The 16652-nt window shown below is 61.8% G+C and overlaps 1 protein-coding gene across 1 annotated transcript in view; it reads left to right on the top strand.

The window, feature by feature from the left end:
- Positions 1 to 741: 741 nt before the first annotated feature.
- BCAN (brevican) overlaps positions 742 to 16652 on the top strand; it is a 29304-nt gene continuing 13393 nt past the window's right edge. Inside the window, exons 1-9 of the mRNA XM_014961245.1 lie at positions 742 to 761; positions 8739 to 8831; positions 8932 to 9324; positions 9882 to 10056; positions 10914 to 11041; positions 12760 to 13053; positions 14289 to 14546; positions 15252 to 15449; positions 15621 to 16001. Coding sequence (XP_014816731.1) covers positions 8747 to 8831; positions 8932 to 9324; positions 9882 to 10056; positions 10914 to 11041; positions 12760 to 13053; positions 14289 to 14546; positions 15252 to 15449; positions 15621 to 16001 — 1912 coding nt within the window. The 5' untranslated portion in view covers positions 742 to 761; positions 8739 to 8746. The remainder of the gene's footprint in view (positions 762 to 8738; positions 8832 to 8931; positions 9325 to 9881; positions 10057 to 10913; positions 11042 to 12759; positions 13054 to 14288; positions 14547 to 15251; positions 15450 to 15620; positions 16002 to 16652) is intronic.

Genomic DNA, 16652 nt, shown 5'->3' with positions numbered 1-16652 from the left:
AAGCCCGTTAATATCGCTTTAGGGCCACCTCCATATTTCTTGGTTTCATGTCCATATATCTTGTATTCAAAACTGATCATTTTGGAAGGAGGGCAATAAAACAGCATGAACTGTGATACCTTTTACTGCACATTGTTAGTGTAGGGGTTTTTTTGCTTGGTTTGGGCTTTGGTGGCTTTTTTTTTCAAAAAACATCTGTTTTGAAAGTGGGAAAGGGGGGGGGGGGGGGAGGGGAAACCCCCTTTTTTGGCCAGGTCTGGGGGACCCATCGTTAAATAATGTGCCCAAGTTGAGCATCCTCCTCTCCCCACGCTGGGCATCCCGTGCTGGCTTTGCCAGCTGCCAGGAGGGAGGGAAGGGGAGGGACGAAGCGCCTGCCAACACGGTAATAATTTATTTTTTTTATCTTCCCCCCCCCCCCGCGAAACCGCGTGCGTCTCGGGAGAGTCCGAAAAATACGGTCGGCGTTTCCCGGCTTTCGTGGGGGGTCCCAGGTGCCCGTGCGGATTCCTAAGGTGAGGAACGCGATTTTCCGAGGGGGCGGGGGGGGGGGGGGGGGGGGGGGGTGGGGGGGGGGTCCGGGGAGTTTCCCAAATGTTTCCCCCCCCCCCCGCCCCGCCGCGGGATGCGGGGGCACAAGGCATCCTCCCTCCAGGAGGATGCTTCAAGCTGGTGGTCCCCCCCCCCTCAACCATCCCACTTTGTCCTTGTCACCGACCTGACCCCCCCCGTCCCCCGGGAGGAGAGAATCGCGCTGCAAGGTTTTTTTTTAATTTTATTTTTATTTTTAACGGATCAATTTGTACCGACGCCGGTTCTGCAGATCTGGGGGCAGAAAGGGGGCTGGGTGGGGGGTGGTGTGTGTCTGGTTTTTGCTAAGTTGGGTAGAAAAAGGACTTTGGTGCTGCCCGGTCGCCGCAGCCTGGAGCCCAGCCCGGTCGGGCTCTAAGATTTTGGGGATAAAAGGGATTTTTGCGGATTTTGCTGATACAGCAGCTGTTCCCGTGGGATCCTCAGTTTGGGGGAGCTGTTGGGGGTCCGGCATGGGACTGGGGTGTCCCCTCTCGGGGGGACCCTCCCCCTCCGTCCTGCAGAGCCTCCGGATGGGTCCTTGTCCCAAGGAGGCTGCGGTCGGGGTGGCAGCGGGAAGGGAAACTGAGGCACGGAGGGGTTTGCACAGAGACCCAGGGGTCCGGCTCCCCCCCCTCCTGCCCCCCCCTCTGCTCTCCCTGGGGAGGTTTTCAGGATCCCGCAGGGGCTGGGGCAGAGTTTGGGGTTTTGGGGTGGCTGCGGGGGACCGCCGGATCTCCCCATCCTCCCCCGGCTCTGCCGGTGCCCCAGTGCGGGGGGCAGGAGGGGCTGGGGGAAAAAAGAGTCATTTTGCGGGATTTTCATGACTTTTTCCCCACCGAGCAGCCCCGACGTGAACCCCAGCTCCCCCGTGGGGTCCCCAGGGCTGGGGTAATTTTCTGTAAACCCCTTCCCCCTCCCCCCACCAGCCAGAATATTTTGTCCCTCGGGATGAAGGGGCTGCCCTTGAGCATCCCCCACCCCGGGGACCACTTTTGGGCGAAGCCTCCTCCTCCTCCTCTCGCATCACATCGACTTCTCCCGTCTCAACCCAACCCAGAACCTGTTGCTCTTCCTTTCGGGGTGGGAAAAGCTCCCTCTGCCCCAGCCCGGATCCTTTTCCAACTGCTCGAGGAGGGTCGGGATGTTTTTAAGGGCAGCTTTTCAAGGAATGGGTTTAGACTGGGGGAAACTGGGAGCCTGGCTCCTTCCTCGGGGCGCTGTGGTCTTGTGCTGGGAGTGAGGAGCTGCGAGTCCGAGGGTGCAGAGGGGCTGGGGAGCCCTGGTTTAGTGGGTCCCACGCAGCAGTGCCCAAATCTGGGACACCCCCCACCCCCCATCCTCCACCCCACATTTCTCCTGCCCCACCTCGTGCCTCAGTTTCCCCACCCGAGCCTCACAAACCGGGACAGGCAGGGATGGGGGTGCAAACCTTCATGTGTGCATGTCACATGCTCACCCAGGCGTGTGTGTCCCTGGGGGGGTCCCCAAGGGGTCTGCTGCCACCTCCAATCCCTCCGTGGGGGGGGCTCTATCTCCCCAGGGAGACTCCCCCCCAAGGTTGGACCTCCTGCTGCGGGGGGGGTGCAGGAGGTGCCCCAGCCCTGCAACAAGGAGCCCCTTTCTCCCTGCTGGGTTGAAGGGGGGGGGGGAAATCAGCTCTGGCAGCCGGAGGGACCCCCCTGTTGTCCCCACCTGCTTCCGGACTTTTAAGCTCTGCCAGCGGCTGCTGCCAAGAGGCCGCCGGGCGCTTCCCCCCGTGGAGAGCGTGGGGTGTGTGGGGTCCCCCCAGCTCCGGGGACCCCTCCGGGCATGGCTGCACCCCACGAACATCCAGGGATGGGGACCGATCCTGGACACGGGGCCAGTTTTTGGCGAGAGGGTGTGTGTGTGTGATACAGGCACGGCCACGTGCGTGTCGGGGATGGCTGCGTGCGTGGCGGGGGACATGGACGCGTCCGGCTGGCCGGGGTGTCCAAAGCCCTTTGCCAGTGGGGGGACGGGGTTGTCCGCTTGTTCCTGGAGTGGGGCCAGCCTCCTGCCCGTGGCTGCTGACTCATTCTGCAGCTGAGCATCCCTGGAAAGCCACCGCTTCGCTGCCTGTCCCTGTCCCCCCCCCCCCATCCCCAGCCTTCCCCGGGCTCGCTGCGGGCTGGCAGGGCACCTTGTGAGCCGGGATGAGTAACCATCACGTGGAGGGGACAAGGGGGCACTGGAGGAGAAAGCCCCTCTCTGGAGATGGGAAAGGCTCTCTGTCCCCCCCCCTCCAACTCCAGAATCATCCTGGACCAGCCCCAAGTCACGCCGTCCCCCCGCGTTCAAGGAGCCGCCTCCGAAAGCAGGGCCGAGCTCAGGGGAGACAGAATCATTGCTCCCGGCCCAAAATAGAACCTCAGCTCCATTTTCCACCTGGTTTCCCACGGAAATGGAGGTTAGTCGGCCCCGCCACGTGCCTGCCCTAGTCTCGGTCCGTCCCCGGCGGCTCCGAGGTCTCGGAGATGATTGAACCCCCAAAAGCCACCATCATTTCCCCCCCTCTCTGAGGTTTTTTGGCCACTTTTCCCTAGTCCCACTCCCAGCTTTCCCCTCCTGATGTGTGGGCTGAAAATTTTTCCGTTTGTGGCAAATAGGGGAGAAAAAAAGAACAACAAAAAAAGCCCCAAAAATCCAACCCCAAACCCCAAACATGACGTCTGAGAGTTTTTTTGCCATCTCAGGACTCCGGGACCTTGGGGCATTGCCCGTGGGTAAGGGAGAAACTGGGTTTAACCCTTTCCACATCCTGAAAATTTTTCCGTTTGTGGCAAATAGGGGAGAAAAAAAGAACAACAAAAAAAGCCCCAAAAATCCAACCCCAAACCCCAAACATGACGTCTGAGAGTTTTTTTGCCATCTCAGGACTCCGGGACCTTGGGGCATTGCCCGTGGGTAAGGGAGAAACTGGGTTTAACCCTTTCCACATCCTATTCCCAGTGCTGGCACACTGGTCCCAGCCAGGGACTGGCACGGGGAGGGGGCGGGGGGGAGCAGACAGCCTCTCTCCCCAGTTTGCCCAGTTCCTGCAGGGTTTTATCACTTGAATTTCCTCCCCGGGGCTCGGTGGCTGCCGCCGGCCGCGGCTCACGCCACCGCGGCGCCTTGGGAACGGGAAGAAAAGGCACCCGTGACAAAAGCCTTCCTCGCTTGGCCGGCCGGGGGGGACGGCAGCCAGCCCCCGCGCTGGACCCCGGCCACCGCCACCGAGCAGGAGGGTTTTGTGTCCCTCGCTCCGGAGCCGTGGGGCTGAATTCAAATGATCCGGCCGGAGCAGAGAAAGCCCCCAACTTGGCTCTGGCACCGCCAGCCAGGGCCTGGGCGACTGGGTTTTGGGTCCTGCTGGGAAGGGGTGGTTTGTGGTCTTCAAGTGATGGTCAATGGCCATGGTGTGTGGTGCCAGTGGCTGTACATCCATGGTGTGTGGTTGCCGGGGGCTGTGTGTGCATAATGCATGGTGCCAGGGGCTGTATGTCCATGGTGTGTGGCTGTATGTCCACGGTGCATGGTGCCAGGGGTTGTACATCCATGGTGTGTGGCTGTATGCCCATGGTGCATGGTGTCAGAGCTGTACGCCATGGTGTGTGGTTGCCGGGGGCTGTGTGTGCATAATGCATGGTGCCAGGGGCTGTATGTCCATGGTGTGTGGCTGTATGTCCACGGTGCATGGTGCCAGGGGTTGTACATCCATGGTGTGAGGCTGTATGCCCATGGTGTATGGTGCCAGAGCTGTATGCCCATGGTGTGAGGCTGTATGCCCATGGTGCTTGGTGCCAGGGGGTGTACTTTCATGGTGTGTGGCTGTATGTCCACGGTGCTGTATGCCCATGGTGTGAGGCTGTATGCCCATGGTGCGTGGTGTCAGGGGTTGTACGTCCATGGTGTGTGGCTCTATGCCCATGGCGCTAGGGGCTGTACATCCATGGTGTGAGGCTGTATGTCCATGGTGCACGGTGCCAGGGGTTGTACATCCATGGTGTGAGGCTGTATGTCCATGGTGCATGGTGCCAGGGGTTGTACATCCATGGTGTGAGGCTGTATGTCCATGGTGCGTGGTGCCAGGGGTTGTACATCCATGGTGTGAGGCTGTATGTCCATGGTGCATGGTGCCAGGGGTTGTACATCCATGGTGTGAGGCTGTATGTCCATGGTGCGTGGTGCCAGGGGCTGTATATCCATGGTGCGTGGTGCCAGGGGTTGTACATCCATGGTGTGTGGTGCTGGGGGCTGTATGTTCATGGTTCATGGTGCCAGGGGCTGTGTATCCACCGTGCTTGGTTCTAGGAGCTGTGCATCCATGGTGTGTGGTGCTGGGGGCTGTATGTTCATAGTACATGGTGCCAGGAGCTGTGCATCCATGGTGTGTGGCTCTGTGTCCATGGTGCTTCATGCCAGGGGCTGTGCATCCACGGGATGTGGTGGTAGGGGCTGTGTATCCATGGTGTGTGGTGCCTGGGGCTGTATGTTCATGGTTCATGGTGCCAGGGGCTGTGTATCCACCATGCTTGGTTCTAGGGGTTGTACATCTATGGTGTGTGGTGCCAGGGGCTGTACATCCATGATGTGTAGTTTTAGGGGTTGTTCATCCATGGTGTGTGGTACCAGGGGCTGTACATCCATGGTGCATAGTTTTAGGGGTTGTACATCCATGGTGTGTGGTGCCAGGGGCTGTACATCCATGGTGTCAGGTGCTGTATGTCCATGGTACATGGTGCCAGCAGCGGTACATCCATGGTGTGAAGCTGTATGTCCATGGTGCCAGGGGTTGTACATCCATGGTGTGTGGCTGTATGTCCATGGTGCTTGGTGCCAGAGCTGTACGTCCATGGTATGAGGCTGTATGCCCATGGTGCATGGTGCCAGGGGCTGTACATCCATGGTGTGAGGCTGAATGTCCATGGTGCGTGGTGCCAGGGGTTCTACATCCATGGTGTGAGGCTGTATGTCCATGGTGCGTGGTGCCAGGGGCTGTATATCCATGGTGCGTGGTGCCAGGGGTTGTACATCCATGGTGTGTGGTGCTGGGGGCTGTATGTTCATGGTTCATGGTGCCAGGGGCTGTGTATCCACCGTGCTTGGTTCTAGGAGCTGTGTGGTGTGAGGCTGTATGTCCATGGTGCGTGGCTGTATGCCCATGGTGCCAAGGGCTGTACATCCATGGTGTGAGGCTGTATGTCCATGGTGCACGGTGCCAGGGGTTGTACATCCATGGTGTGAGGCTGTATGTCCATGGTGCGTGGTGCCAGGGGCTGTATATCCATGGTGCGTGGTGCCAGGGGTTGTACATCCATGGTGTGTGGTGCTGGGGGCTGTATGTTCATGGTTCATGGTGCCAGGGGCTGTGTATCCACCGTGCTTGGTTCTAGGAGCTGTGCATCCATGGTGTGTGGTGCTGGGGGCTGTATGTTCATAGTACATGGTGCCAGGAGCTGTGCATCCATGGTGTGTGGCTCTGTGTCCATGGTGCTTCATGCCAGGGGCTGTGCATCCACGGGATGTGGTGGTAGGGGCTGTGTATCCATGGTGTGTGGTGCCTGGGGCTGTATGTTCATGGTTCATGGTGCCAGGGGCTGTGTATCCACCATGCTTGGTTCTAGGGGTTGTACATCTATGGTGTGTGGTGCCAGGGGCTGTACATCCATGATGTGTAGTTTTAGGGGTTGTTCATCCATGGTGTGTGGTACCAGGGGCTGTACATCCATGGTGCATAGTTTTAGGGGTTGTACATCCATGGTGTGTGGTGCCAGGGGCTGTACATCCATGGTGTGTAGTTTTAGGGGTTGTACATCCATGGTGCATGGTGCCAGGAGCCGTACATCCATGGTGTGTAGATCTAGGGGTGTGGTGCCAGGGGCTGTATATCCATGGTGCGTGGTGCCAGGGGTTGTACATCCATGGTGTGTGGTGCTGGGGGCTGTATGTTCATGGTTCATGGTGCCAGGGGCTGTGTATCCACCGTGCTTGGTTCTAGGAGCTGTGCATCCATGGTGTGTGGTGCTGGGGGCTGTATGTTCATAGTACATGGTGCCAGGAGCTGTGCATCCATGGTGTGTGGCTCTGTGTCCATGGTGCTTCATGCCAGGGGCTGTGCATCCACGGGATGTGGTGGTAGGGGCTGTGTATCCATGGTGTGTGGTGCCTGGGGCTGTATGTTCATGGTTCATGGTGCCAGGGGCTGTGTATCCACCATGCTTGGTTCTAGGGGTTGTACATCTATGGTGTGTGGTGCCAGGGGCTGTACATCCATGATGTGTAGTTTTAGGGGTTGTTCATCCATGGTGTGTGGTACCAGGGGCTGTACATCCATGGTGCATAGTTTTAGGGGTTGTACATCCATGGTGTGTGGTGCCAGGGGCTGTACATCCATGGTGTGTAGTTTTAGGGGTTGTACATCCATGGTGCATGGTGCCAGGAGCCGTACATTCATGGTGTGTAGATCTAGGGGTTGTACATCCATGGTGTGTAGTTTTAGGGGCTGTATGTCCATGGTGTGTAGATCTAGGGGCTGTACATCCATGGTGTGTGGTTCCAGGGGCTGCACATCCATGGTGTGTAGTTTTAGGGGCTGTACATCCATGGTGCATAGTTTTAGGGGTTGTACATCCACGATGTGTGGTGCTGGGGGCTGTACACCCATGGTGTGTGGTGCGGGGGCTGTATTCACACCCTCTCCCCGCTGCACCGGTCCCACGGGTAAACTCGGGGAGCGCTGCTGGCAGAGGGATGCTGGTGACGGGGACAACCTCCCGGCGGCTTGGCCCTGGCAGCCAGAGACCTGGCCCAGAGAGCGCCCGGGAGGTGCCAAATCCGCTTCTGTGGCGGCCGAAATCAATGCAGCACAAAGAGCTCATAAATTACAAAGCTGCTCCGAGTCTCAGGGTCACCGTACTCCTGTCCCCGGGGACCCGAGCGGAGCATCCTCGGGGACCCAAGCGGAGCATCCCGGGTGTGGGGAAGCTGGGAGGGGGGGGGTGAGGAGACCCCCTGCAGAGGGGTGAGGGGGTATGGGGTCTCTGCCCCCCTGGACCACGCAGGGGCATCTCCCCACATCCTCAGCATCCTCCTCCTCTGCGGATGGCTGTACGAGCCCGTGGGCAACCGGAGCCACTCGGTGACGTGCCCGGTGTCCCCAGTGGTGTGTGTGTGTGTCCCCCTCCTCCTCCTCGGGGGACCAGTGCTAGCCACTGGGCTCTCCTTTCAGCGCTGGTCCCCAGCCTGCCGGGGAGAGCCCTTTGTGCCAGGCAGCCTTGAGAGAGGCCTGGGACATAATGGCCGCTTTGCTGGGCCCCCTTTTTTCCCAGCCCCGCGCGGGGGGAACCTCCGGCGTGAGCTGAATGGCAACGAGAAGCCCTTCCTGCTCCTTCCCTCCCCCTCCGCCCCGCGCTTTGTGTCCCCTCGGCTGTGTGTGTGTGTCTGTGTCTGTGTGTGTCTGTGTGTGTCTGTGTGTCCCCCCCCCCTTCTTCCCCTCTTCCCCAGCAGCTCGCTGACCTCAACACCCACTCCCCCCCCCAACTCCGTACACACGGCGCACACGTGCACGAGGGCACGCACGCCCGCACGTGTGCACGCCGCCAGGGGCGGGGTGGAAGCTGGAGGGGAGCACACGCGTGTGCCCTGCTTGCACGCTTGCCTCCCCTCGCCCCCCTCATTCCCTGCCACCTCCCCCAAGTTGTTAAAAATCCCCTTTCTGAGGTTTTTCACTGCGGCCCCAGTGCATCCCCCTTCCCTGTTCCCCCATGGCTCAGGTTTTCCATGCCATGGGGGCCAGGCTGGGCTCTGGTGTCCCCAGGGGACCCCAGGAAGGCTGGTGGGGGGGGCACGGATGGGACCCAGTGGTCCCCAGCCAATGGTCCTGGTGGCTGGTGCTTCCTCCTTCTTCCTCTTCCCCAGGGCATATTCCCTGCTCTTCCCTCTCCACCCTCCCACCACCCAAGGGTCCTGGTGATCCCCCGAGCTGTGCCGGTGCCACCCTCTCCATCCGTCCCCCGATGCCACATGCATCACTCCATCCCCACACACGCGGGCTGGGGTCCCTCCCCGACCTCTCCCCCTCCTGCAGGGAAGGGGTATTTTGGAGGTTTCTCTGGATTTTAAGCCCACTCAGTGGTTTTTCCTCCCCCCCCATCCCGTTGCAGGGCAGAGGATGGCCTCAGCCCTCCCGCTGCTGCTGCTCTGGGCGTTTGCCCCCACGGTGGTCCCGGAGGTGTTTGCCCCCGCAGATGGCACAGGTAACTCGGCATCATCGGGGGTGCCCTGTGGTGGGGGTCTGGGGCATGGAGGGGGAGTGGGGAGTCACCCCCCTCACGGCTCCTCTCTTCTCCCACCCAGAGGACCTCAAGGCTCTGCAGGTCTCCATCCCACGGCAGCCAGCCCTCGACCCCGTGCTGGCAGGAGACATCACCATCCCCTGCCTCATCACCTACCTCGGCCCCCAGCCCACACCCGGGACCCCCGGCCGCCGGGCGGTCTTGGGAACCCCCCGGGTCAAGTGGACCTTCATCTCTGAGGGCAAGGAGGTGGAGATCTTGGTAGCCCGGGGGGACAGGGTGAAGGTGAGCGAGGGCTACCGCCTGCGCGCCTCCCTGCCCATCTTCCACCAGCGCTACACCAACGCCTCCCTGCTGCTCACCGAGCTGCGCCCCAACGACTCGGGCATCTACCGCTGCGACGTGCAGCACGGCATCGAGGACGGGCACGACATCCTCCACCTCAGAGTCAAAGGTACCGCCAGGTGGGGAGCGGTGGGGACTTTGGGGCTGGGGCTAATGGGTGGGGGGCTACTGCAAAGGGGCACCTATATGGGTGGGGGGCTGCTCAAAGGGGGACCTGGGTGTAGATGCACCCTCATGGGTGGGGGGCTGCTGCAAAGATGCACCCATGTGGGTAGGGGGCTGCCCAAAGGGCCACCCGGGTGCAGGTGTACCCTAATGGGTGGGGGGCTACTGCAAAGGGGCACCTATATGGGTGGGGGGCTGCTCAAAGGGGGACCTGGGTGTAGATGCACCCTCATGGGTGGGGGGCTGCTGCAAAGATGCACCCATGTGGGTAGGGGGCTGCCCAAAGGGCCACCCGGGTGCAGGTGTACCCTAATGGGTGGGGGGCTACTGCAAAGGGGCACCCATTTTGGTCGGGGGCTGCCCAAAGGGGCACCCATCCATGGGTGGGGGGGGCTTCTGGGAGGATGCACCCTGGTGCAGCTGCACCCATGAGGGTGGGGGCTGCCGTGAAGCCCCTTACCCATGGCTCTGTGTGTCTGTGTCCCCCCCCCTCGGTCCCAGGGGTGGTGTTTCACTACCGGGAGGGCTCCATGCGTTACGCCTACACCTTCGCCGAGGCGCAGGAGGCTTGTGCCCGCATCGGCGCCCGCATCGCCACCCCCGAGCAGCTCTACGCCGCCTACATGGGGGGCTACGAGCAGTGCGACGCCGGGTGGATCGCCGACCAGACCGTCAGGTGGGGACCCCCAGCATCATAGAATCATAGAATCATTGAGGTTGGAAGAGACCCTTGGGATCATGGAGTCCAACCATCTCCCCTACTCTACAAAGTCCTCCCCTACACCATGTCCCTCAGCACTGCATCTAAACGGCCCTTAAACACAGCCAGGGATGGGGACTCCACCCCCTCCCTGGGCAGCCTGTTCCAACGCCCGACCACTCTTTGGGTGAAAAATTCCTTCCTAATGTTCAATCTAAACCTGCCCTGTTGGAGCTTGAAGCCGTTCCCTCTCGTTCTGTCACTAATGACCTGTGAGAAGAGCCCAGCCCCAACCTCTCTACAGTGTCCTTTCACGTAGTTGTAGAGAGTGATGAGGTCTCCCCTCAGCCTCCTCTTCCTCACACTGAACAGCCCCAGCTCCTTCAGCCACTCTTCATGATTTGTCTTCTAGGCCCTTCACTAGTTTCGTTGCCCTCCTCTGCACTCGCTCCAGCACCTCCAGATCTCTCTTGGATTGAGGTGCCCAAAACTGGACACAACACTCGGGGTGTGGCCTCCCCAGTGCTGAGTCCAGGGGCACAATCACCTCCCTACTTCTGCTGGTCACACTATTTTTGATACAAGCCAGGATGCCGTTGGCTTTCTTGCCCCCCTGGGCACACGCCGGCTCATATTCAGCCGTTTGTCAACTAGAACCCCCAGGTCTCTTTCCTCCAGGCAGCTCCAGCCACACTTCCCCCAGCCTGGAGCGCTGCAGGGGGTTGGTGTGGCCCAAGTGCAGGACCTGGCACATCGTGCCCTTCATCCCCCCGTGACCCCCCCCTCAAAGCCCTGTGAGCCGCCAGCCCTCCCCTCTGCTTTCCTGCCCCCAGGTACCCCATCCACACCCCCCGCGAGGCCTGTTACGGAGACATGAACGGCTTCCCCGGGGTGAGGAACTACGGCGTGGTGGACCCGGAGGACATGTATGATGTCTACTGCTACGCCGAGGACCTCCCAGGTGCTTGCGGTGCCACCAGCCTTGTCCACCCCCCCCACCCCACCCTTGCTTTTGTGGCTGCACTAACTCGTCCCCGTAACCCATTGTGAACCCCAGCGTAAAAGCTGCCCTGAAACCCCTGAGCTCCTCAAAGTTTTGAGGTCTTTGATGCACGCAGAAGTGGGGACTCACTGTTTGCTCCCCAAAACAGCTCTGGTTTGGTTTTGGGAGGTGCGTGACGTGTTCCCTCCCAGCAGCTGGTGCCCATCCCTGGCCTCGGGGCTGGAGGATGCCCAGGGTGATCTGCCCCACAGGCTGTGTGGTGTTTTGGGGTCTGGGAAGGCTCACTCCGAGCTTTGCATGCATTGGGTTCTGCTTGTCCCACAGCTTGGGGACATCCCACCTGGTCGGGTGTGTGTGGAGGTGGCTGGGGACATCCTTTGGGCCCTGTTTGGGGTCTCCAGTGGTGGCTGTGGCTGCCGTGGGGATGACTGGGGGGATGCTGGGAAGATGGCAGGGATGTGGTGTGGGATGCTGGGCACGATGCGCTGGTACCAGGAGAGTGGTGCGGTCCCGGGGGCAGGCACACGGTCTGTGTTAGGACCATGGTCTCCAGCCTTTCTCAGCATGAAGCCCCACCACAGCGTCTGCTGGGCTTGCAGGCCCCCTTAGAAATGTCCTGTAGGTAGATCACACTGTGCAGGGCACAGACTGGCTCCTCTGCATCCTTTTTATGGGTACCAGGGTGGATGGGGCATGGAGCAAACCGGTCTGGTGGGAAATGTCCCTGCCCAGGGCAGGGAGGGGGGAATGGGATGGTCTTGAAGGTCTCTTCCAACCCAAACCATTCCATGATTACGTGATATTGGGAAGAAATTTTTCACTCTGAGGGTGGTGAGAGCCTGGCCCAGGTTGCCCAGAGAAGCTTTGGCTGCCCCATCCCTGGAGGGGTTCAAGGGCAGGTGGGAGGGGGCTTGGAGCAACCTGGTCTCATTGAAGATGCCCTTCCACTAGAAGGGATGGAACTGGATGGTCTTGAAGGTCCTTTCCAACCCCAAACGTTCTGTGATGCTCTGGTGACTCCACCACTTCCCTGGGTTGGAGGGGACCTTTAAGGTCATCAAGACCAACCATCAACCCACCACTGACCAACCCACCACTGCCCTGTGTCCCTCAGCACTGGCTTTTCGATCCCTCCAGGGATGGTGTTTGGGGAGTGGAGCCATAGAACGAGGGGGAACAGTTTTAAACCAAAAAATAGGAGGTTGAGCTGAGATGTGGGGCAGAAGTTCTTTGGTGTGAGGGTGGTGAGAGCCTGGCCCAGGTTGGCCCGAGAAGCTGTGGCTGCCCCATCCCTGGAGGGGTTCAAGGCCAGGTTGGAGGGGGCTTGGAGCAACCTGGGCTGGTGGGAGTTGTCTGGTGGGACTGGGTGGTCTTTAAGGTCCCTTCCAACCCAAACCACTCCATGACTGTATGCCTTAAAGTCCCAGCTCCGTTTCCGAGGAGCCATGCCCCGTTGGGAGCCGTGCAGGGAGGCAGCAGCTCCCTCCAGCCCTCCTCATGAGGGCTCCTCCTCAGCCCTCCAGCCCTCCTCATGAGGACCACTCTGGATGTCCCCATCCCCAATCCAGCTCCTGGGGGCCGTGCAGAGAGCAGAGGGGGCTCCCACAGCCCGTTCCCCCCCTTTCCCAGCAACTCCCCAGCGCTGACCCCCCTCCGTCTCCTTCCTCTCTTCGCAGGGGAGATCTTTTTGGAGACGTCCCCAGAGAGATTCACGCTGGAGGAGGCGGCGATGCACTGCCGGGGGCTGGGGGCCCAGCTGGCCAGCCCGGGGCAGCTCTACGCGGCGTGGAGCGGGGGGCTGGACGCCTGCAGCCCCGGCTGGTTGGCCGACGGCAGCGTCCGCTACCCCATCGTCACCCCCCGGGAGCGCTGCGGGGGGGCCCTGCCCGGCGTCAAAACCATCTTCCTCTTCCGCAACCAGACGGGATTCCCCGATGCCCAGAGCAGATATGATGCCTATTGCTTTCGAGGTAAAAAGGGGCGCCCCCCCCTCCCCCAAAAGCCCCACACCCGGCCCCCCCTCTCCGGGTACTCCCGGGCAGGGACCAGCCTGAGGTTTTGGGAAAGGGGGGGTGCTGGCTCCCCCAGAGTCGGGGTGTCCTGCAGGGTTGGGATGGCACTGGGATGCTGGCATGTCGGTGGTGATATCGCGATAGAGCCAGGGGGGTTTGGTACTGTCGGCGCCGTGTGCATCCCCCTCCCCTGGGGGGGTTAGGGGGGGTCTCGCGTGGTCCTCGTGTTGCACGCCGATATATCGTGACAGGGGAGCGGTAACCTGCATGGTCCCGATACTGATCCATCGCGATAGGGGAGGGATGTTCTGCCTGGTCTCAGTGGTGCATGCTGATATATCGCGACGGAGTAGGGATGCCCTGCATGTCCTCGGTACCGTGTCGCGATAGAAGGAGGGGTGTCCTGCATGCTGCTGTGGGTCTGCGTGCCCTGCGGGGGGCACGGATGGTTCATCCCCCAGGGCAGGGGGGCTCTGCTGGGTCCCTGCGGGCTGCGAGGCTGGTTTTTAGGGAATGTCGCGGCAGTGAAGAGGGAATGGGACCCACGGGCTGGGTCGACTGCGCTGCCGGGGCTGGCCTGGACGCTGGTCGATAAACCAGGGGAGGATGAGGAAAGATGAAGGCTGGCAGGGATAACGGGCATGGAGGGAGGAAGAGCAGCCCCTCTGCTCCTCCTTCCCCATCCCACATCTCTGTGTAGCCCCCACGGGGCCACAGGGACTCGTGATGGGGACACCGTCCCCCGGATCAACTGGATGCCGCGCATCTCCGTGCCTCAGTTTCCCCATCTCTCGGCAGGGAAAGCCATGGGTCAGGCAGGATGGACCCGTCCCACGAATCCGCGACCCCTATAACCCACTAACTCCCCACACGCGTCTGCGCTCCCCGGGGTGGGGATGGGGGAGTGGAGAAGGACCCACCCCCCCTCCCAGGGTCGGGGTGCATCGAGGTTTAGGGTTCACTGGAGGGGGAGAAGCGGGGAGAGCCGCTGTCGGGAAGGGCAGGGATGAGGAGAAAACGCCCTGTGAGTGGAAAATTCGGCGCTGCCCGGACGCCGGCCGAAGCCAAGAGCCCCCGCCGGGGTGGCCAGGCTGTCCCCAAAGCTCCAGCCCCACGCCGGGGGGCGAGGGCATCTCTGCCTGCTGCGGGGCCAGGAGCGGGGCAGTAATATCCCACTTTCTTTCTGCCCACAGAAGGGACAAACTCTTTCCCTGAGGCTGCAGGAAAATACCGAGCCAGAGAGCCCGAGGGCCTCCAGGAGATTGTTACAGTGGCAGAAAAGCTGGAGGAGCTGCAGCTGCCCAAAGCGCAAGTGGAGATTGAGTCGCGAGGGGCTATTTACGCCGTCCCTTTCTTTAAGGACGCTGAGCTGGAAAAGCCGAGCCCGTCCCCCGAAGACGCCCCGGGGCCAGTGACCCGGCACCCCCCGCTAGATACCTCCGTGTCCTCAGGTCACCCGGCCCCTGCCACCCCCTTTTCCCCATGGCCCTGGCCGCCCCCGAGGCAGGCGTCCCCCCGATTTAGCTGTGCTGCCAAAGCACGGAGGAGGATGAGGGGGGACAGGGACAGTTGGGGACACGGGTAGGTCGAGCAGCCTCTGGGGCGATGCCAGGGCTGGGGTGCAAGAGAAAAGCCACAGGGACGGAGGTGCCGGGATGGCAAGGAGAGGTCGGAGGCACCCGTGGGTGCCCGGGTTTCCCCAGCCGTCCCCATCCCTCCCACGGAGGGACCACCCGTGGCCGGGGCACCCGTGTCTTGGTGTAGGGCTGGGCACAAGCCACCGGCGTGGGGACACCCGTCTGTCCCTCCCTCGGCCGGGGTCCAGCGATGCAGGGTCAGTGCCGGACTGTGATTTAGCAACACGAAGAGCCGGAGCAGGGAGAGGAGGCCAGGCGCAGCGGTGAGGGGCTGAGCGTGGCCCCCGCTGCTGGGAAGCCTGTGCTGGGGCCAGTGGCCCGGCCAGAGCTCGGTTTGCCATGGCCACTGCAGAGGGGACAATGTCAAGTGGGCTCAGGGCCGTTTCTGTCTCCCTGGGGCATCTTCCTGCCAGCGTCGCCCCCCGCCACGGGCAGGATCCGCAGCGATGCCAGTGGCCCCGTGGTCCGACTGGCTCCCGGTGCCGGCGTCTCACTGCCATTCTGCCTTGCCCTTTGCAGAGGAGGAGGAGGAGGAGGAGGAGGAGGGAGCAGCGCCGGGCAGGGACAAGGCCAGCACCTTGGCGGAGAGCGGAGGGCGAGACCCCAACCAGCCCACGGAGCCGAACGGAGCCGCCAGTGCCCAGACGCTCTCCGTGGCCCCACGGGCGGGTGCAGAGGGACCCACCGGTGCCCCGTCCCCGGCGGGGGCCGCAGCAGGTGACACGGAGCACCCCGAGGGGTTTCCCCGGCCGCCCAGCCCCACTGTCCCCACGTGCCGCCCCCATCGCCCGCAGGATGCCGTGGGGCGGCCAGCCCACGCTGCCAGCCCTGGGCCACCGGGGCACCGGGTGACATCGCCGACCGGTGCCGCTTCTGCCACCTCGACAGATGGCCACAAGTCCCGGGGGGCGAGCACCTCCGTCCCCGCCGCCGAAGACGCCGAGCTGTCGGGAGACGTGGCCGAAAGCCCCGGGGTGTCCCCGCTGCCCCCCGCGCCCCCGCAGACGCAGGAGGAGGGAGAGGAGGAGTCGGGGGCCCCGTGGGTCCCCTCGCCCGCTGTCCCTGGGGACGGGAGCACCGTCCCCGCGGCAGAGGTGACGGCGGTGACACCGTGGCACGTGGAGGTGCCTGGCAGCAGCAGCGTGCTGAGACCCCCCGGGAGTGATTCAGAAGAGGAGGATGAGGAGGAGGAGGAGGAGGAGGAAGAGCACCCCGCTCCCTCCGTTGCAACCGTGGAGGGTTTCCTTGCAGCCATCCCCGGAGAACCAGGTGGGACCCGCAGGGATGGACTCACCTCTCCCCGTACCGCCAGCTCCGGGGTGGTCCCGGTGGGGACCCCATTGGGGGATGTGCCCCCCAGCACGGCCGCCCCCCTGCCCGCCCTCCCCACCGAACGGGCCAGCGTGGGGGCTGGCACCCGCTCGGCCGGGGGTCCCCGCCGTGCCACCCTGGCCCTGGGGGCAGCCCTCCTGGCTGCTCTCTGCCACTAGAGAAAGCCAACACCTTTCCTTCACGCTGTGCTTCCCTCTGTCTGTCCGTCCGTCCGTCCGTCTGTCCCTCCTCTCCCTCTCTCTCTCTCTCTCTCTCCTCCTCAGCTGGGTAAGGGAAGGTTACAGGTTCCGGAGAAGCGCATATTTGTCAAACAAATTGGTCCGAGCTCTGCATGCACTTAAATCTCTTCTACTTCTGTGAAGTGTTTTAATGACTGTTTCCATGAAAAAAAAAAACAAAAAACAAAAAAACCACCCAACCAATCAAAGAAAAAAAAAATATCAAAAGAAGGAAGCCCCAAACCCTCCTCTGACTAACAGTGGTACTAATAAAGGGAATTAAAAGCTTTCTAGAACAAGCATCTTGGCTAGCTCTTCCCTTCGTCCTTGCGCCTGCTGCCTCGCTCACCGCCCGCGCGCCCCCCCCCAC

The sequence above is a fragment of the Calidris pugnax genome, unplaced genomic scaffold, assembly GCF_001431845.1.
Source record: "Calidris pugnax isolate Ruff unplaced genomic scaffold, ASM143184v1 scaffold371, whole genome shotgun sequence".
In the NCBI taxonomy this organism is placed as follows: Eukaryota; Metazoa; Chordata; class Aves; order Charadriiformes; family Scolopacidae; genus Calidris; species Calidris pugnax.
This window is presented reverse-complemented; position numbering and strand designations above follow the sequence as displayed.